General features: G+C 42.8%; 2 protein-coding genes and 1 long non-coding RNA gene across 3 annotated transcripts in view; 1 reads left to right on the top strand and 2 right to left on the bottom strand.

Moving 5' to 3' along the window:
- LOC311012405 (uncharacterized protein) overlaps window positions 1-2710 on the bottom strand; it is a gene marked incomplete at its 5' end in the record, with an annotated part of 61693 nt that extends 58983 nt beyond the window's left edge. The window contains one exon of the mRNA XM_084007870.1: window positions 1916-2710. Coding sequence (XP_083863996.1) covers window positions 1919-2710 — 792 coding nt within the window. The 3' untranslated portion in view covers window positions 1916-1918. The remainder of the gene's footprint in view (window positions 1-1915) is intronic.
- The window catches only part of LOC311012815, a 347190-nt gene that overhangs the window by 129564 nt on the left and 200005 nt on the right, over window positions 1-17621 (top strand). The window lies entirely within an intron of this gene.
- LOC311012785 (cadherin-12-like) overlaps window positions 1-17621 on the bottom strand; it is a 103330-nt gene that overhangs the window by 37975 nt on the left and 47734 nt on the right. The window contains exons 6-8 of the mRNA XM_084008432.1: window positions 12150-12317; window positions 11860-12047; window positions 3161-3414 (exon numbers count right to left, since the gene is read on the bottom strand). Coding sequence (XP_083864558.1) covers window positions 3161-3414; window positions 11860-12047; window positions 12150-12317 — 610 coding nt within the window. The remainder of the gene's footprint in view (window positions 1-3160; window positions 3415-11859; window positions 12048-12149; window positions 12318-17621) is intronic.

The following is a 17621-nucleotide window of genomic DNA, read 5'->3' on the forward strand; positions in this document are numbered from 1 at the left end:
GTACCAGGGTATACCGATCCTCTGGAAAGTCAGAAAGCTGGTGAGGGAGGTGGAATGGTACAAACTAGATATAATTGTAATCTCCTCTTTGCATGGCACTGGTTTTCGAACCAAACTCCTGAAGAGCAGCTGGAATCTGGCCTTTCCTGAGGTTTGCCCGGAGAACGTCAAGGTCCTTCAATGAGGTTTCTGACTGTTGTGTCAACAGCTCGGAGTTCCCTGCCTTTTTAGAGTCTCTAGGTGCTGCCTTGGAAAGGACTGAGGACTCTATAATTCTGCTGAGGGACTTCTACTCTCGCAACGATCAAGTAACCTGGAGGAAGGTGATTGGGAGGAACCGCCTGCTTGAACTGAACCCAAGTAGTGCTTTGTTTCTGGACTTCTGTGCTAGTTATGGATTAGCAAATACAAACACCATGATCATGCAGAGGGATATCCACAAGTAACACCCTAGAATCAGAGCACCCTAAGATCGATGATGAACTTTGTGGTCATATCATCAAATCTGCGCCTGTATGTCTTGGACACCCGAGTAAAGACAGGAGCACAGCTGTCAACAGATTAGCTCCTGGTGGTAGGTTGAATCAGATGGGAGGGAGGCAGAATCCCCTGACTGCGAGGTCTTCAACTCACACCTCTGGAGGAGCATTTCATGCATCCCTGAGGAGTTATTGTTCACGAGAGCGGGGAAAATGGATTGTGAGAGCATCATGAGTGCAGAAGGGATGCAGGCGTTGTATTGGACTGTTGTAGTGAAGCAGGAGCTGAGTTGAAAGGCAAAGCTCTTGATTTACCAGTCCATCTATATTGCAATCCTCACCTATGGTCATGAGCTTTGGGTCATGACCAAAGTAAGCTGCCTAAATGAGATACGTAGTTTGGCTGGGCTCAGCCTTAGAAATAGGGTGAGGAGCTCAGACATCCTGAGAGAGTTTGGGGTACAGCCTTTGCATTGGAATGAGCTTGTTGAAGTGGTTTGGGTATCTGATCACGAATCCTCCTGGACACCCCTTGAGGTGTTCCAGGCACGTCAAACTAGGAAGCAGCCCAGCGGTAGACCCAGAAAATGCTGGAGGGGTTATATATTTACCTGCATTTATTCATTCCCATTATATATCCCATCTATCTTGGGGACGCCCCGAGGTCCTCCATAATGGAACGTTGCTCAGGAGAGGGACATCTGGAATGCTCTTAAGCCAAATGCCCCATGGCCTAGCCCCGCATAAATGAAGAACAATGGATAAGTGGATGGATATGTATGTTTATTTGGATCACCCGTGCTTGGGACATAGTGGCAACACCAACCAGGTTTTAGCAGTCATGGCTGAAATCACCACTTTTGCTGCTTTGTACATGTTTTTGAGTCCCAAATGCCAAACACCATCCTGTCTGAGTTTATAACATCATCCAGAGGTGCTCTGTAAATGTTACCAAGCTGGATTCACTGTTTGTAGCAAGACACATGTCAGGTGGTTTACCACAGCTAGATGAACCCAAAATAAATGACTTGGCTGTGATTTAATTTTAATAACTGGATAAAAGGGATGCGGAAACTCTATAATGATGGTAACTTGTAAAAAGTCTAAAGTCATGCTTTGTTAGGTCTGTCTGCAAGATGACAAGCAACTTTAAAAATACTTGTTTTCTAAAGGGAATCTGGATTGATGGGTGCTAGGCTAGCCGACATTGTAGCTGCTCCATCAACACTCCAAATAAGGTCATCTAGACATAAATACAACAGTGACCTTGTTGTTTTAAAACATAATAATAATAATAATAATTCTTTAAATTTATATAGCGCTTTTCAATGACCCAAAGACGCTTACAAGGGACACAAAAGAAACAGGGTAGAGACGTACAGGGGGGAGACGAGGGAAAGACAGTGAGACGTTAATGAGCGAGGTGATGGAGAGACCGGCTATGGGTAGGGGAGGTCGTAGGCTTGGGAGAAGAGGTATGTTTTTAACCGGGACTTGAATGTGGGGAGTGAGGGTGAGTCGCGGACAGGTGTGGGGAGAGAGTTCCAGAGTCGGGGTGCAGTACGGGAGAAGGCTCGGTCGCCGAAGGATTTGAGTCTGGATGTGGGTGTTGTCAGGGAGAGAGTGGAGGAGGATCGGAGGGCACGGGTGGGGCGGTGGGGAATGAGGAGGTCAGACAGGTAGGGGGGGGCCAGGTGGTGGAGGGCTTTGAAGGTGAGGAGGAGGATCTTGAAGTTGATGCGCTGTTTGATGGGGAGCCAGTGGAGAGAGTGGAGGACGGGAGTGATGTGTTCACGGGACCGGGTGTGGGTGAGGAGGCGGGCAGCAGAGTTTTGGACCATTTGAAGTCTATGGAGGGAGTGGGAAGTGATGTCGGTGAGGAGGGAGTTACAGTAGTCGAGGCGGGAGGAGATGAAGGCGTGGATGAGGGATTCGGCAGCAGGGGGAGAGAGGCAGTGTCGGATTTTGGCGATGCGGCGGAGGTGGAAGTAGGAGGTCTTGATGACGGAGCTGACATGGTGATCGAAGGAGAGGGTGGGGTCCAGGATAACGCCAAGGTTGCGTGCCAGGGGGGAGGGAGTGATGGTCGAGGTGTCGATGGTGAGTGAGATGGGTCCGGTTTTGCTGAGGGTGGATTTGGTGCCTATGAGGAGGAGCTCTGTTTTATCACTGTTGAGTTTGAGGAAGTTGTGAGTCAGCCATGTTTTAGACAGTCCCTGGTTTCTCCACATGGTCTGGCCTGGTTTTTGGACTAATATGAGCTACTATTATAGACCTCTGGGGGACGACAGACACAGAAAACAGTATGTGTTTCCTCCGTTTTTGATTCAGGCTTTAAAAACGGCTTCCTAAGAATTTCTGGCACTAGTTGAAATATTTCAACCTGAGCTAATATGAGAATGAAGCGAACAAAGCGCATGAAGCAAATGAAGCAAATGAAGCAAATGAAGCAAATGAAGTAAATGAAGCGTATTTGCCTCATAATGTTACACCATTCATGGAAAAATATGCTTCACGTTTGGTGTGAACACAACATAACGCTGTAACTGAACTTCCAGCTACAACTGGCCCCAGGACTGGAAATGAAACAATACTTAAAAGATCACAATAAATCTAAAAAATGCATCTAACTATACCCTAATTACTTTGTCAGTGGCTGTATGAGGGATATTCCTTGTTACCTGACAGCACTGCTGCTGGCGTCTAGGTCTTGAGCCGTTACAGAGCCAATGATGGTTCCTGGAGGAGTGTCCTCATACACATCCATATAGTAGGAGGCCTTGGTGAAGACAGGAGGCTCATCCACATCCTGAACATTAACCTTGACTGTCGCTGAATCCTTGAAGGGCCCCAGGTGAAGGAAACGGGGGTCCAACTGTGTGTTAGACGCCTCAACCTTGAAGGTGTATGACTTTTTGGTCTCATAGTCAAGAGTCTGCAGAAACACAAGAATAAAGGAATGGGGAGACATGGAAAGATGAAACTTGCATGAGCCATCACAGATTACATTTTAGTATCACACGTCTGACAGAACAGATACGCTTCAATTTGTTCCAGCTCTCTATATAATGGCTCTAATTTTGTTGTTTTGTTTTAAGCATGGAGGATATCAATATCAACAGGCTTTTGGATATGAACAAGTATCACAACGCCAAGTCTTCAAGAAGGTGGGTCAAGGAATGAAAGACGGAAGCTTTATTCACATGATCCAACAACTACATCACTGCTGAAAATATTGATATACATTGCTGGTAAGAGTAGGAAAACGGCAACTAATGTTATGTCAATGGGAATATGAACCTCTGGATGTAAATGAGAATATCCATCCATCCATCGTCTACCACTTTATCCTGTATTCAGGGTCGCGGGGGGGCTGGAGCCCATTCCAGCTGGCATTGGGCGAAGGCAGGGTACTCCCTGGACAGGTCGCCAGTCTATCACAGGGCTGACATGTAGAGACAGACAACCATTCATACTCACATTCACACCTACGGGCAATTTAGAGTAATCAATTAACCTATCCCCATCCTGCATGTCTTTGGACTGTGGGAGGAAGCCGGAGAACCCGGAGAGAACCCACGCTTACACAGGGGGAACATGCAAACTCCACACAGAAGGAACCCGGGGCCGACCTGGGAATCGAACCCAGGACCCTCTCGCTGTGAGGCGACAGTGCTACCACTACAGCACCGTGCAGCCCGTAAATGAGAATATATCATATATAATTGTCCATCAGCCATCTAAACAGATTAGTGGAAATATCCTTTTTAGGAATAAAACCAGAAATTTTGGTGAATTAAATGTGCCTCCAAATAAATCAACTTAATTAAACATACCAACCATTTTAACAAAAAGCCATCATATATGCTGGAGACACCACCTGGTAACTGTTGTGGATCACTGCTGTACATTTAAATGTAACATGTCTGACCTCTCAGTCACTGACATGCTGCACATTCTCAGACAAAGTTTAAGCTAATGCCAGGATAACCTGCCTTGTTGTTGCATAGCAACCCTGACTGCATCCTCATATATTGATTCCTCACATTAGCCACTTCAAAGGGCACCCATCACTGATTGAACTGGACATAGAGGGCATTGGCCTCCAGTCTTCATCCTTATCAGCTTGTGCATGCATAGGAGAGAAGACACTTTGATGTGGAAATGTGGTAGCAAAATGTACCAATCACACACATTCACATCACAAAATCAGTATTTCTCATGATGCTGAAACCAACTCACATTCCCAACTATTGCTCTGTACAATATAGGGGAAGTAATACCTTCTACCTAGGGGACAGCTTTCGAAATCTGAGAGACAAGAATCACTTCTCCAGCTAACACAAACACACAGTGATGGAGCTTTCATCTTCTTCCAGCGACCTTGTGGGAAAGACACATACTGTTGTTTCCCGCAAACACCCCTCCGTCTGCCAGTTCTATTGATAGGTAATGTAAAAGATGTGTGGATGCTTTTCTGTGGGTCTATATGCCTCCAACACCAAGTGGAGAAAATGGATGTGAGAGTGCATCGGGCTGAGGCGTGGCTCATCAGGTCGGCACAAACAAAATGAGACGAAATAAGAAAAGTTTGTTATTGATGTATGGTTTTTACTTTAACTGTCTTGTGGAGAAAATAAAACTACCTGCCCTAATGTGTCTCACCTGTTGTCATTGTCTCCCCTGAGTCCTTGTTCCTCGCTTTTTGACCTTGCTTAGTTTTGATAACTCTTTTTGCCTTATCAGTTTTTGGATGTGTTTGCTTCGCTGACTGTAGACCTAGCACTAGTGTCACAGTACAATCCAGCCAAAAATGGACCCCAGCCAATCCAGGCTTGCGCAGCCACACCTCCCGTATCGCCCACCGGCGCAAGTGGGAAAGAGGGAGGAGAAGAAGGCGTGAGTGGGAAACGAGGAGGAGACGAGGCGTGGACTGGGATTAACACAGCCGATTCAGATTTTCACCAATCAAATGAGCTCCTCTCCTCACCTTTAGTGCGTTAGGGGAGGTTCAGTGCAAGTTTCGTCACTTGACAACCCGATGACAGAAGCAGCGTTTATAAAAAACAGGAGAGAGAGAGGGAGATGTTTTGGTCCGAGAGAGTTTCCGTTACGCGTGCCATCCGCCTTTGATCTGACGTCAGATGTGACGGGACAATCTATATAGATATAAATTCACGTGTTGATTCAATTAGTTGCATTAAATAGTGTTTGTTGTGATTATTTATTGCATTTAAACGTGCCTGGAACTGTGGAAACCTGCCTGTGAGGTCTCGGTGACGTGTGCGCACTGCGCGCCGGTCAGCCAAACTTCCACTCCGCCAGCTGTGATTTGCCTTGAATGAATGGACTTTATTTGCGCCTTACGCCGAGAGTAGACTAGGTTGGAGCTGGCGGGCTTTCGGCGAAGTCTCGGCGAGGCTTTTTGCTACGAAACTTCCGCTATGCCAAGCTGAATCTGTGACGCCTCCCCCTGCTGCGCCGCCACACCCATCTTGGCGCAGGCGATCCCACCAAACTGTCAAACTGACCGTGCGCAAGGCTGCGCTGGTCGAAACTTGCATTACGCCAGCTCCGCCGCCCTCCGCCGCCCTGCGCTGCGCCACGAAACTAGGGCCCACGGTCTTCTTCTTCTCACCTCACCTCAGCTCTGCTCCCCTGTCCCATCCTGACCGCTTTCGAGTGAGATGAGGATAACTATCGTTTACAGTGTGGGCTACATTTTGAACTGCATGCTCCTTCTTTTCATTCGGAAAGAGAAAAAGTGGCTTTCGTTAAATCTCACCTGTCCAACAGAGCCGCAGCATGGGCCAGTCAACTAGTTCTCCTGTGCCTTCCAGAAGATATTTGATAAGAGTTCCACTGGTCGAGATACAGCATGCTCCATTATCTCCATAAAGCAGGGTAAGTGTCAGCTGAGTTCCACACCCTGGCTGCAGCGGATGGAACACTAGCGTGGTGATCCACACTTTCTTGAATGGTCTTCCAGGCTATTATTAAATTAGATTTAGTTAATCTAGAATCTAATAGAGACACCCATCGATTTGGATGTGCTGATAAACAAAGCCATTTGTGTGGGTAACCAAATTCATGAGTTTGATAATGAATGAGCCTCTGGTTACACTGACCCAGCCCGCCACAAGAGGGAGAAATTCTCCCCAGTGTCTCTGTCTCCCCTCAATGTCGCCTGCTTCATTTGCTGTACCAATACAGCTTGGGAGAACTAAGCTTTCCCCAGAAGAAAAGCAGTGGCAAATGTGAGCAGGGAGATGTAATTATAGTGGTATACAAGTACCTTTCCTGGCAAATTGCCCAGTAAAAGACAGCAGCCTTCAGTGAGAATGAGAACACTGGTGAGCCGGACAACTTCGTGTTCTTCCTCATGTACCCTTACCTCTGTTAAACTTGTTTTTGATTGAAGCACTATATACCTACCTAGCTTATTTGAGGTCATTAACTTAAGGGTTCACATACTTTACACAAGCACTATGAGGTTTTTTTGGTTGGTCTCAATGAATCATCATGAAATTCAAAAAGGTTCACATATTTTTTCTTGCCACTGTAAGTATGTGGTTGGTAACTGGTTGGGGTAACTTGCTCACAAAGTAGCTGTCATGGATGTTCTCATTTAGAGGACAGTCTGAAAGAAAAGCCTCCGAATCAGTCTGATGTGTAACTGCTTGATATGATGTGACGTGTGTGTGTGTGTGTGTGTGTGTGCGTGTGTGTGTGAGGAGATGGCATCCCTCTAGACAGAGCATTTTACCAGTTTTTCTCAAGTCCTCAGATTTCTCCTTTAGGAAGAGCTCTACTCTGAGATCTGACTTCCTCTATGTGGAGTTAAATCACTTCAAGAGGATGCTGTCATCCTCCAAGAGCAAGTATGATACGTTCATGTTTATGCATGTCTTAATAAAGTATATATGATATATTATATATGATCTAATACAGATGAATGATAAACTACACACCTCATGCCACCTCATGCGTTTGTCCTTGGGATGTGTGGAGGATATTAAATCCAATAGGAAGAAATTATACCTGTTTTTATGCCTCGCATACAACATTTATTCAGAGAGATTAATTCAAATAATTTCGAAAAGCCTTTTAGAGTTGATTGTTCATCACGGAATATTTGCGATCGCGTGCGAGTAAGCCTTTAGGTGTGGGATGTGCGGAGCTCTCAAAGCAGGACTTAGATGCCTTTTCATTCAGTATGCTTCTACTAGATTGTACATTAATATTGAAGATGTTATGTAAAGGGGCAAAAAGACTAGAATTTGAAATTAAATCCTTAGATATGAAGTTCGGAGAGCTCTATGTGGATCTAAATATAGTGGCCTCTCAATAATTTGGATGTTTATGAAAACATTCGACCTTCCGAAATTGACTCTCAAAAGAACAACCTTGACCACTCTACTAACCAGTAAAGAACTTGCTAGGGTTATTAAAGGACTGCTGAATAGTTAAGTTCCATGGCCAGATGGCTTAACAGCTGGATTTATGAAATGCTATAGGGTCATTCCGTGTCATTTCATCAAATTTCTGAAAATCTTCCCACCTGACCATCTCAGAATGTCCTGAAAAAATTCAAGTACAAAGACACACTTGTTACTAGGACCAATCCAAAATATTAGGTCTCTACTGTCAATAGTTTTGTCATGAAACATCATTGAATGAAGGGTAGTTTAGACGGTTTTTGGCATCATGCTCTGAAAAGCCATTTTTAAACAGCAATATCTGGAAAACTATCTCACCTGTGGCCTTCAAATTTTCTACAGTGTATATTTGTTACTAACAGCCTCCAGACATGAAATATCAGGGGTGTAGCTCAATGATAACCTAGTATGGTAGGTACTTAAAATTAGGCTTTTTGAAATAAAGTAGTACATTTGAAGAGTGGCTGAGCTCCCATTTTTGCAGATAAAAGACTTCTATCACTTCTGCCTCTATCTCTGGTGTTAGCTTAAACATTCTACAAAATATGGTCTCTCTTAGATTATTAGTTTCACAGATATTAAGGCTAAAAAATGGAAGTAAACACATCTTTGCCCAACTTCAGAGTCATATTCCATAAAACTGACAACACGTATCAGGTCCAAACTTACTTTTTTTGAAAGATCATATTCTTGTTAAAATCATATTAAAAAATCAGGAGGGTGTTTTGCCTCAATTTGTCGCAGTGATTTTTTAAAATCCTGACATTGGTGGGGTTTTGTGGCCGTTTTTGGTACTGCATGTCTTATTATCCTACCAGTAAACATCACAGGAGGGCAATCCAAATGTGTTTTTTACCATTTACCAAAGACTTACATGTGACTAAATGCTACTGATAAATTTAGCTTTACGAAAACATTAAAATTTAGCACAGTTGTAGTTACAGAGGCAATAAGTCCTTGAATGTGAGTTAAACATGCTGAAAGCAGCTTTTAATGTCTTATGAACAAATATAGCATAATATTGAAGACTGTACATTTTGTCATACTTTAAGTATATAAATTACACAACTAAACCAAATAATAATCTTAATTTGAGCATAAAGATTTTGAATTACAGTAGAAAAGTCTGATATAAAAGTTTGATATTGAATAACAGTGTGTCTCTATGCTCACTATGAGACAAACTGTGAGTTATGATCAGAAATGGTGGATAGGAAGTATCAGAGATGTTTCAGATGAAGATGTACTGGTTCAGTTCATGCACCCACATGACCCTGCCAAGAGTTTCTACTGGCCAAGAAGAGAAGATGTGCAATGTTCCACTGCAGCATAGAATTGCAAGATTTGACGTTCCCTCTACAGAAACCCGGTGCATGTATGTCATCAAAAAAGATGAGCAGAACAGAGCAGAGATGTAAAATGTACAGATGTAAAAAAAATTAGACAATTTGTGAAGTGACTGCCAAATTAATGAATGTGATGAAGGAATTGGATCTAAAAGATGAAAAATGTGTCATCCCTCACAGTGAGCATAGAGACAAACTGTTATTCAATATCAAACTTTGGAGACTTTTCTACTATAATGTAAAATCTTATGCTCAAATTAAGATTATTATTTGATTTGGTTGTGTAATTTATATACTTAAAGTATGACAAAATGTACAGTCTTCAATATTATGCTATATTTGTTCATAAGACATTAAAAGCTGCTTTCAGCATGTTTAACTCACATTCAAGGACTTATTGCCTCTATAACTACAACTGTGCTACATTTGAATGTTTTCGTAAGGCTAAATTTATCAGTAGCATTTAGTCACATGTAAGTCTTTGGTAAATGGTAAAAAACACATTTGAATTGCCCTCCTGTGATGTTTACTGGTAGGCTATTAGGACATGCAGTACCAAAACCGGCCACAAAAACCCCACCAATATCAGGATTTTAAAAAATCACTGCGACAAATTGAGGCAAAACACCCTCCTGATTTTTAAATATGATTTTAACAAGAATATGATCTTTGAAAAAAAGTAAGTTTGGACCTGATACGTGTTGTCAGTTTTTTGGAATATGACTCTGAAGTTGGGCAAAGATGTGTTTACTTCCATTTTTAAGCCTTAATATCTGTGAAACTAATAATCTAAGAGAGACCATATTTTGTAGAATGTTTAGGCTAACACCAGAGATAGAGGCAGAAGTGATAGAAGTCTTTTATCTGCAAAAATGGGAGCTCAGCCACTCTTCAAATGTACTACTTTATTTCAAAAAGCCTAATTTTAAGTACCTACCATACTAGGTTATCATTGAGCTACACCCCTGATATTTCATGTTTGGAGGCTATTAGTAACAGATATACACTGTAGAAAATTTGAAGGCCACAGGTGAGATAGTTTTCCAGATATTGCCGTTTAAAAATGGCTTTTCAGAGTATGATGCCAAAAACCGTCTAAACTACCCTTCATTCAATGACGTTTCATGAGGAAACTGTTGACAGTAGAGACCTAATATTTTGGATTTGTCCTAGTAACAAGTGTGTCTTTGTACTCAAATTTTTTCAGGACATTCTGAGATGGTCAGGTGGGAGGCATTTGATGAAATGACATGGAATGACCCTATACCTCTACGCTGAGTTTCCTTGTTTAAAAGACAACGATCCTTGTGACTGCCAGTATTATTCCTTATTCCATTCAATAACAAGATTCTATCTAAGATCCTTGCACACAGGCTGGAGAAGGTAATGACCTATCTGGTACATGTAGATCAAGCTGGCTTCCTTCATATACGTAGCCTGGCAGGTAACATCATCAATATTAATCATTAATATTATGTGGGCAGTCTTAAATTCCAACACTTAGCGCTTTAGTGGGTACGTCTAGTGTACTGACTACGGCCAGCGAGAGAGTACAAAACAAAGGATATATACAGTATTTTCATACTTAGAATTGGGAAGGGGAACACATCAGGTTCAACACTTAGCACTTTGTTGTTCCGCCTGGCAATGGCACCTTTAAAAGCTGCGATTGGGTGTTTTTATTTAATTTTAAAGTTTTCTGAGGCAAATTTGTGATTTAGGGATGTAAACATAAAAATGAATTAAATTGAATTCAGGTTTAATTTGTGAATAGCAGACACAGATACACATGTGACATTTACTCAATTCACACTTGTTGTGACTTAAGACTTGATGCAGCTTTGTACAATTTTATTGTTTTATTTTGCAATGCAATAGTTTGTTTAAAGTGATCATAAACCAAACAACTATTCAACTTGTGTTGAATAGACTCATGATGGAGTACATGCTTTGAATTCCTCGCATATATCTACCAGTATCTTTACAACTAAAAGAGACTTGAGACTTGACATGGACTTACATCACACATAAAAAGAGAAGAGGATCCATGCTACTGCTCCATTTGATACATGATCAAATCAGGATCATGTACATATCAATATTCATAGTTTGATCTGATTGATATCAGCCTTTACTAAAGGCTCTCTAATATCATAATTACTTTTAAACGAACATTAACAAAAGCAGATGTGTACCCTAGCATTTCACAACAACTTAAACTAACCTTCAAAATCTAAAGCTGAAGTGAATATGTTGTCTTGACATGTTTGTTTGATTTGGAGGGTGATTATAATGGCCCATTTGATATAATGGCTCTAAGCCAGTCACTTTAATATATATTCAACATCTAGTTATTAAAATACATCAGCATGTTATGTAGAAAATGTTTGGCACCTGAATAAAATATGCTGGCCAGTATGCAAAAACAACACAAATAATATTTGTGCTATATTATAGCTAAGAAAGTCTACTATTGACTTTGTTGTACTTGAATTAATGATGTAGAGATCTATAAATGACAATTGATAACCCAAAGGATCATCATACATATCAAGTTGGTGCAGTACAGTGTCTTTGTGTAAAAAGATCCCATACCTTTTTCAAGACCACAACGCCCTCTTGACTTTGGCCACTAGAGATAATGTCAAACATGTTGCCCTCATCTCCTGGAACTATGGCAAAATCCACCGCTGCATGGCTGCCAGCATCCAGATCATGGGCTCGAATCCGACCCACTGCTGAGCCAACTGATGCTGACTCTGGCACCCCCAGGTGGAAAATACCTGAGAGAATAGCGATTTAAGAAAGAACACGTCAACAGATTAGTAATTAATTTCAATAGGCAATCCAATCCATGACTCTTTCATCCATCCAGACTTTCTTACTCTTAGCAAAGCGTGGTGGATTGTCGTTGACGTCGCTAAGGGTGATGTTGATGGTGGTGGTGGAGGCCAGCCCCCCCAGCTGACCCCCCATGTCCTTGGCCTGGAGAAGGACCTGGTACTCCCCTTTCACCTCACGGTCCATGTTGGCTAGAGCAGTCCTGATGATTCCTAGAGGAGCAGGATTACGTGTTACAGTCAAAAAGCCGTGTGCGTGTAAGAAGTCAACATAACAATGGCAGATTAGCGAGCTGTGTTTCTTTTGTCCAGGGTAACAACTCCACTTCATCATCCTTCCAACAAAATTAAACAATTTATAGGTTTATAATATCAATGCTCATCTAGAGCACAAATACACTCAACAAAAATATAAACGCAACACTTTTGTTTTTGCTCCCATTTTTCATGAGATGGACTTAAAGATCTAAAATTCATTCCAGATACACAATATTACCATTTCTCTCAAACATTGTTCACAAATCAGTCTAAAAAACACACATTGCTGTGTGTTTTTTTAATGTCACCAGTCCTTTTCAGTGGGAGACTTCGGAGACTTCAGTGAGAACTGTCAGGAAACGCTATATTACCCCTGAAGTGGCTGCAAATTTTATTGACAATTTTGGTAAACATTCTCCAGTTACTCTACCTGCATCCTGTGATTTTATCGTTGAACATTTTATGTCGAATCTGAAATCTACACTTGATCTCGTAGCTCCACTATCGACAAAAAGGATACTGCCCAAGCGCACAGCTCCGTGGAGAAATGAAGAGATCAAAAAACTGAAGAGAAATTGCAGAGTAGCCGAACGGAAATGGAGAAAAAACAAATTAACAGTTAATTATGAAATGTACTGTGAAATATTAAAAAACTATAATAACGCTCTCAGGCATGCAAGAAATACCTATTTTACCAGCATAATCAATAGTCATAAAAATAATCCAAAAATACTCTTTAATACTATTGATCAGTTAATCAACCCTGTGTTTAACATACATCAACTCACTCCGACGGACTCCCTTTGCGAGGGCTTTGCTGACCACTTCAGGGGTAAAACTGATTTTATAAGATCTTCTATTTTATCGAGTCAAAATACTGTTCTTAATGCATCAGAAAGCTTGCTTTTACCCGAGGAAACACTGGACAGTTTTGTTCTGGTTGAAGCTGAGATGCTTGGTAGAGTTTTCTCCCAAGTAAAACCAACAACCTGCCTTTTAGACCCAATTCCAACATCACTTTTTAAAACGTTTTATGGATCCTTTGAAGTTGAGCTCTTGAATATTGTGAATTGTTCCCTTCAGACGGGCACTTTCCCTGCTGCCCTTAAAACGGCAGTAGTGAGACCGCTCCTGAAGAAAAACAATTTGGACCCGGATGTTCTTAATAACTACAGACCAGTGTCCAACTTACCATTTTTAAGCAAAATTTTAGAAAAACTTGTTTTTATTCAGCTGAATGATTTTTTAAAAAGTCGTTCTATCTTTGAGAAATTCCAATCTGGATTTAGAACAAACCACAGTACCGAGACGGCCCTACTGAAGATCGTCAATGATCTTAGGTGCAACTTGGACTTAAACAAACTTACAGTCCTTGTGCTTCTTGACCTGAGTGCTGCTTTTGATACGGTAGATCACCCAATTCTTTTAAACAGACTAAAACATCTTGTTGGTGTCTCTGGTACTGCCCTTCAATGGTTTAGTTCTTATCTCATGGATAGAAATTATCTGGTAAGTTTGGACACATGCTCCTCAAGGATACATGAAATTAAATGTGGTGTGCCCCAAGGCTCAATCTTAGGCCCCGTACTTTTTAACCTATACATGCTCCCACTGGGAAACGTCATCAGGAGGCATGGTGTCAATTTCCATAGCTATGCGGATGACACACAACTGTACATATCTATGTCTCCTGATGACACAGGGCCTATTGATGCCCTTTTTAAATGTATCTTAGATATCAAATCCTGGATGGCAGAAATTTTTTTACAGCTCAACCACAGCAAGACTGAGGTTTTAATTATCGATCCTAAGGCTCAGGGAGAGAAACTTTTATCAAAACTGCAAACAATATCTTTAACTCCATCCAATCAGGTAAAGAATCTGGGCGTCATCTTCGACTCTGAGCTCAATTTTATTCCACACATTAAACAGGTTACAAAAACAGGATTTTATCATTTAAAAAACTTAGCCAGAGTCCGTCCCCTTCTCTCCCGTGCTAACACAGAGACGCTAATGCATGCTTTTATTTCCAGCCGTATTGACTACTGTAATGCCCTGCTTTCTGGTCTTCCAAAAAGAAACATCTTAAGTCTACAACTATTACAGAACTCAGCAGCACGTGTTCTGACGAAGACCAGAAGGCGGGCTCATATTACACCAGTTTTAAAATCACTGCATTGGCTCCCTGTGTGTTTTAGGATCGATTTTAAGGTCCTTTTAATGGTTTTTAAATGTCTTAGGGGTTTGGGACCTTCTTATCTTTCAGAATTGCTTTTACCATATGAACCCTCGCGGACCCTGAGATCCTCCGGCACTGGCCTTTTGATAATCTCTAAAGCTAGAACACGAACTTACGGTGAGGCAGCTTTCCAGCACTACGGCCCCCGTCTGTGGAATAGCCTGCCGGAGGACCTGAGGGCCGCAGAGAATGTTAATATTTTTAAAAGCAGGCTCAAGACCCACCTATTTAACCTGGCTTTTAACTAATATTTTATTCTCTTAGCCAATTTATATTTTTATATTTTATTTCTTGCTATTTATTTCCTTTTATTTTAGTTATTTATTTATTTATTTATTTATCTTTTTAGTTACTTTTACTGTTTACTTACTTATTTATTCTTATAGCAGGGCTTTTTTATTGTCCCTAGCTCTTTTATGCTTTTATTCAATATCTCCAGTGTTTCCTCGGTGGGGGCTGTCTGCGCTGGGGGCTGCACTCGGCCGTGTCTGGGATGCCTCTCTCTCGTGGCAAAAATCACCTGGGCTTGGTGGGGGCCCTATGGCAGTGCTTAGCCGCGCTGCTGTGGGGACCTCACTGGCCTGTAGCTGGGTGGGCGCCTAAGAGGAGGTGTCCTGGCCTGGGCTGTGGGCGGCCCCTGGTTCAGATGCCCTCCTGTGACAGCGTTTCCTGACCTGGCTCCTCTGTGTTCAGCCACATGTTTTTAAGATCAATCTTATTTGTATGTGTGTGTGTGTGTGTGTGTGTGTGTGTGTGTGTGTGTGTGTGTATGTGTGTGTGTGTGTGTGTGTGTGTGTGTGTGTTGAGTGTGTGAGTGTGTGTGTGTGCATGTGTGTGCATTTATATGTGCTGGGGTTGGGGCCTTGGGTGGGGTAGGGCGGGATGGGGGTTGTTTTTAAAACATGTAAAGCACTTTGTGCTACATTTTCAAAATGTATGAAAAGTGCTTTAAAAATAAAGTTATTATTATTATTATTAAATGTGTGATAGTGAGCACTTCTGCTTTGCTGAGATAATCCATCCCACCTCACAGGTGTGCCACATCAAGATGCTGATCTGACATCATGATTAGTGCACAGGTGTGCCTTAGACTGTCCACAATAAAAGGCCACCCTGAAATGTGCATTTTTTTGCTTTATTGGGGGTCTGGGGACTCAGAATCAGTCAGTATCTGGTGTGACCACCATTTGCCTCATGCAGTGCAACACATCTTCTTCGCATAGAGTTTATCAGATTGTCAATTGTGGCCTGTGGAATGTTGGTCCACTCCTCTTCAATGGCTGTGCGAAGTTGCTGGATATTAGTGGGAACTGGTACACGCTGTCGTATAAGCTGGTCAATCACATCCCAAACATGCTCAATGGGTGACATGTCCGGTGAGTATGCTGGCCATGCAAGAACTGGGACATTTTCAGCTTCCAAGAATTGTGTACAGATCCTTGCAACATGGGGCCGTGCATTATCTTGCTGAAACATGAGGTGATGTTCATGGATGTATGGCACAACAATGGGCCTCAGGATCTCATCACGGTATCTCTGTGCATTCAAAATGCCATCAATAAAATGCACCTGTGTTCTTCGTCCATAACAGATGCCTGCCCATACCATAACCCCACCACCACCATGGGCCACTCGATCCACAACATTGACATCAGCAAAGCGCTCACCCACACGACGCCACACACGCTGTCTGCCATCTGCCCTGAACAATGTAAACCGAGATTCATCCGTGAAGAGAACCCCTCTCCAACGTGCCAGACGCCATCGAATGTGAGCATTTGCCCACTCAAGTCTGTTACGGCGACGAGCTGGAGTCAGGTCAAGACCCCGATGAGGACGACGAGCATGCAGTTGAGCTTCCCTGAGACGGTTTCTGACAGTTTGTGCAGAAATTGTTTGGTTATGCAAACCAATTGTTTCAGCAGCTGTCTGAGTGGCTGGTCTCAGACGATCTTGGAGGTGAACCTGCTGGATGTGGAGGTCCTGGGCTGGTGTGGTTACACGTGGTCTGCGGTTGTGAGGCCGGTTGGATGTACTGCCATATTCTCTGAAACGCCTTTGGAGACGGCTTATGGTGGAGAAATGAACATTCAATGCACGAGCAACAGATCTGGTTGACATTCCTGCTGTCAGCATGCCAATTGCACGCTCCCTCAATGCTTGTGGCATCTGTGGCATTTTGCTGTGAGACAAAACTGCACATTTCAGAGTGGCCTTTTATTGTGGGCAGTATAAGGTACACCTGTGCACTAATCATGATGTCAGATCAGCATCTTGATGTGGCACACCTGTGAGGTGGGATGGATTATCTCAGCAAAGCAGAAGTGCTCACTATCACACATTTAGACAGATTTGGAGAAGGGGTTGTAGCCGATTCCGTGGTCTGTCCAGGGACCATGGTCTCTGGCACGGACCAGTGGTCACAACCACCATGGGCGCTAAAGACACTGGTCCCGACCAGCTCCTCAGTGGTCGCGACCAGTAGCTCTGTGGCACGGACCAGCTGGTCTCTGGCACGGACCAGTGGTCACAACCACTAGGGGCGCTAAAGACACTGGTCCCGACCAGCTCCTCAGTGATCTGCCCTGTGGTACCTGTGGTCTGTGAAGCAGCTTTAGTATTTTCTCCCCTTTACACTCGTTTTGGCAGCACTGTCAGCTGGATAAATGTCAGATATCATAATCTTTTGTCTATAAAATACACTTTATCAGAATTATTATGATTAATATTGTTATTATTATTGATTATGAAGATCCATGTGGTCGGGACCAGCTGGTCTCTGGCACGGCCGGTGGTCACAACCACTAGGGGCGCTAAAGACACTGGTCCCGACCAGCTCCTCAGTGGTCGCGACCAGTAGCTCTCTGGCACGGACCAGCTGGTCTCTGGCACGGCCAGTGGTCACAACCACTAGGGGCGCTAAAGATACTGGTCCCGACCAGCTCCTCAGTGATCTGCCCTGTGGTCCCTGTGGTCTGTGAAGCAGCTTTAGTATTTTCTCCCCTTTACACTCGTTTTGG

This window comes from Eutrigla gurnardus (assembly GCF_963514095.1).
Source record: "Eutrigla gurnardus genome assembly, chromosome: 4".
Taxonomy (NCBI): Eukaryota; Metazoa; Chordata; class Actinopteri; order Perciformes; family Triglidae; genus Eutrigla; species Eutrigla gurnardus.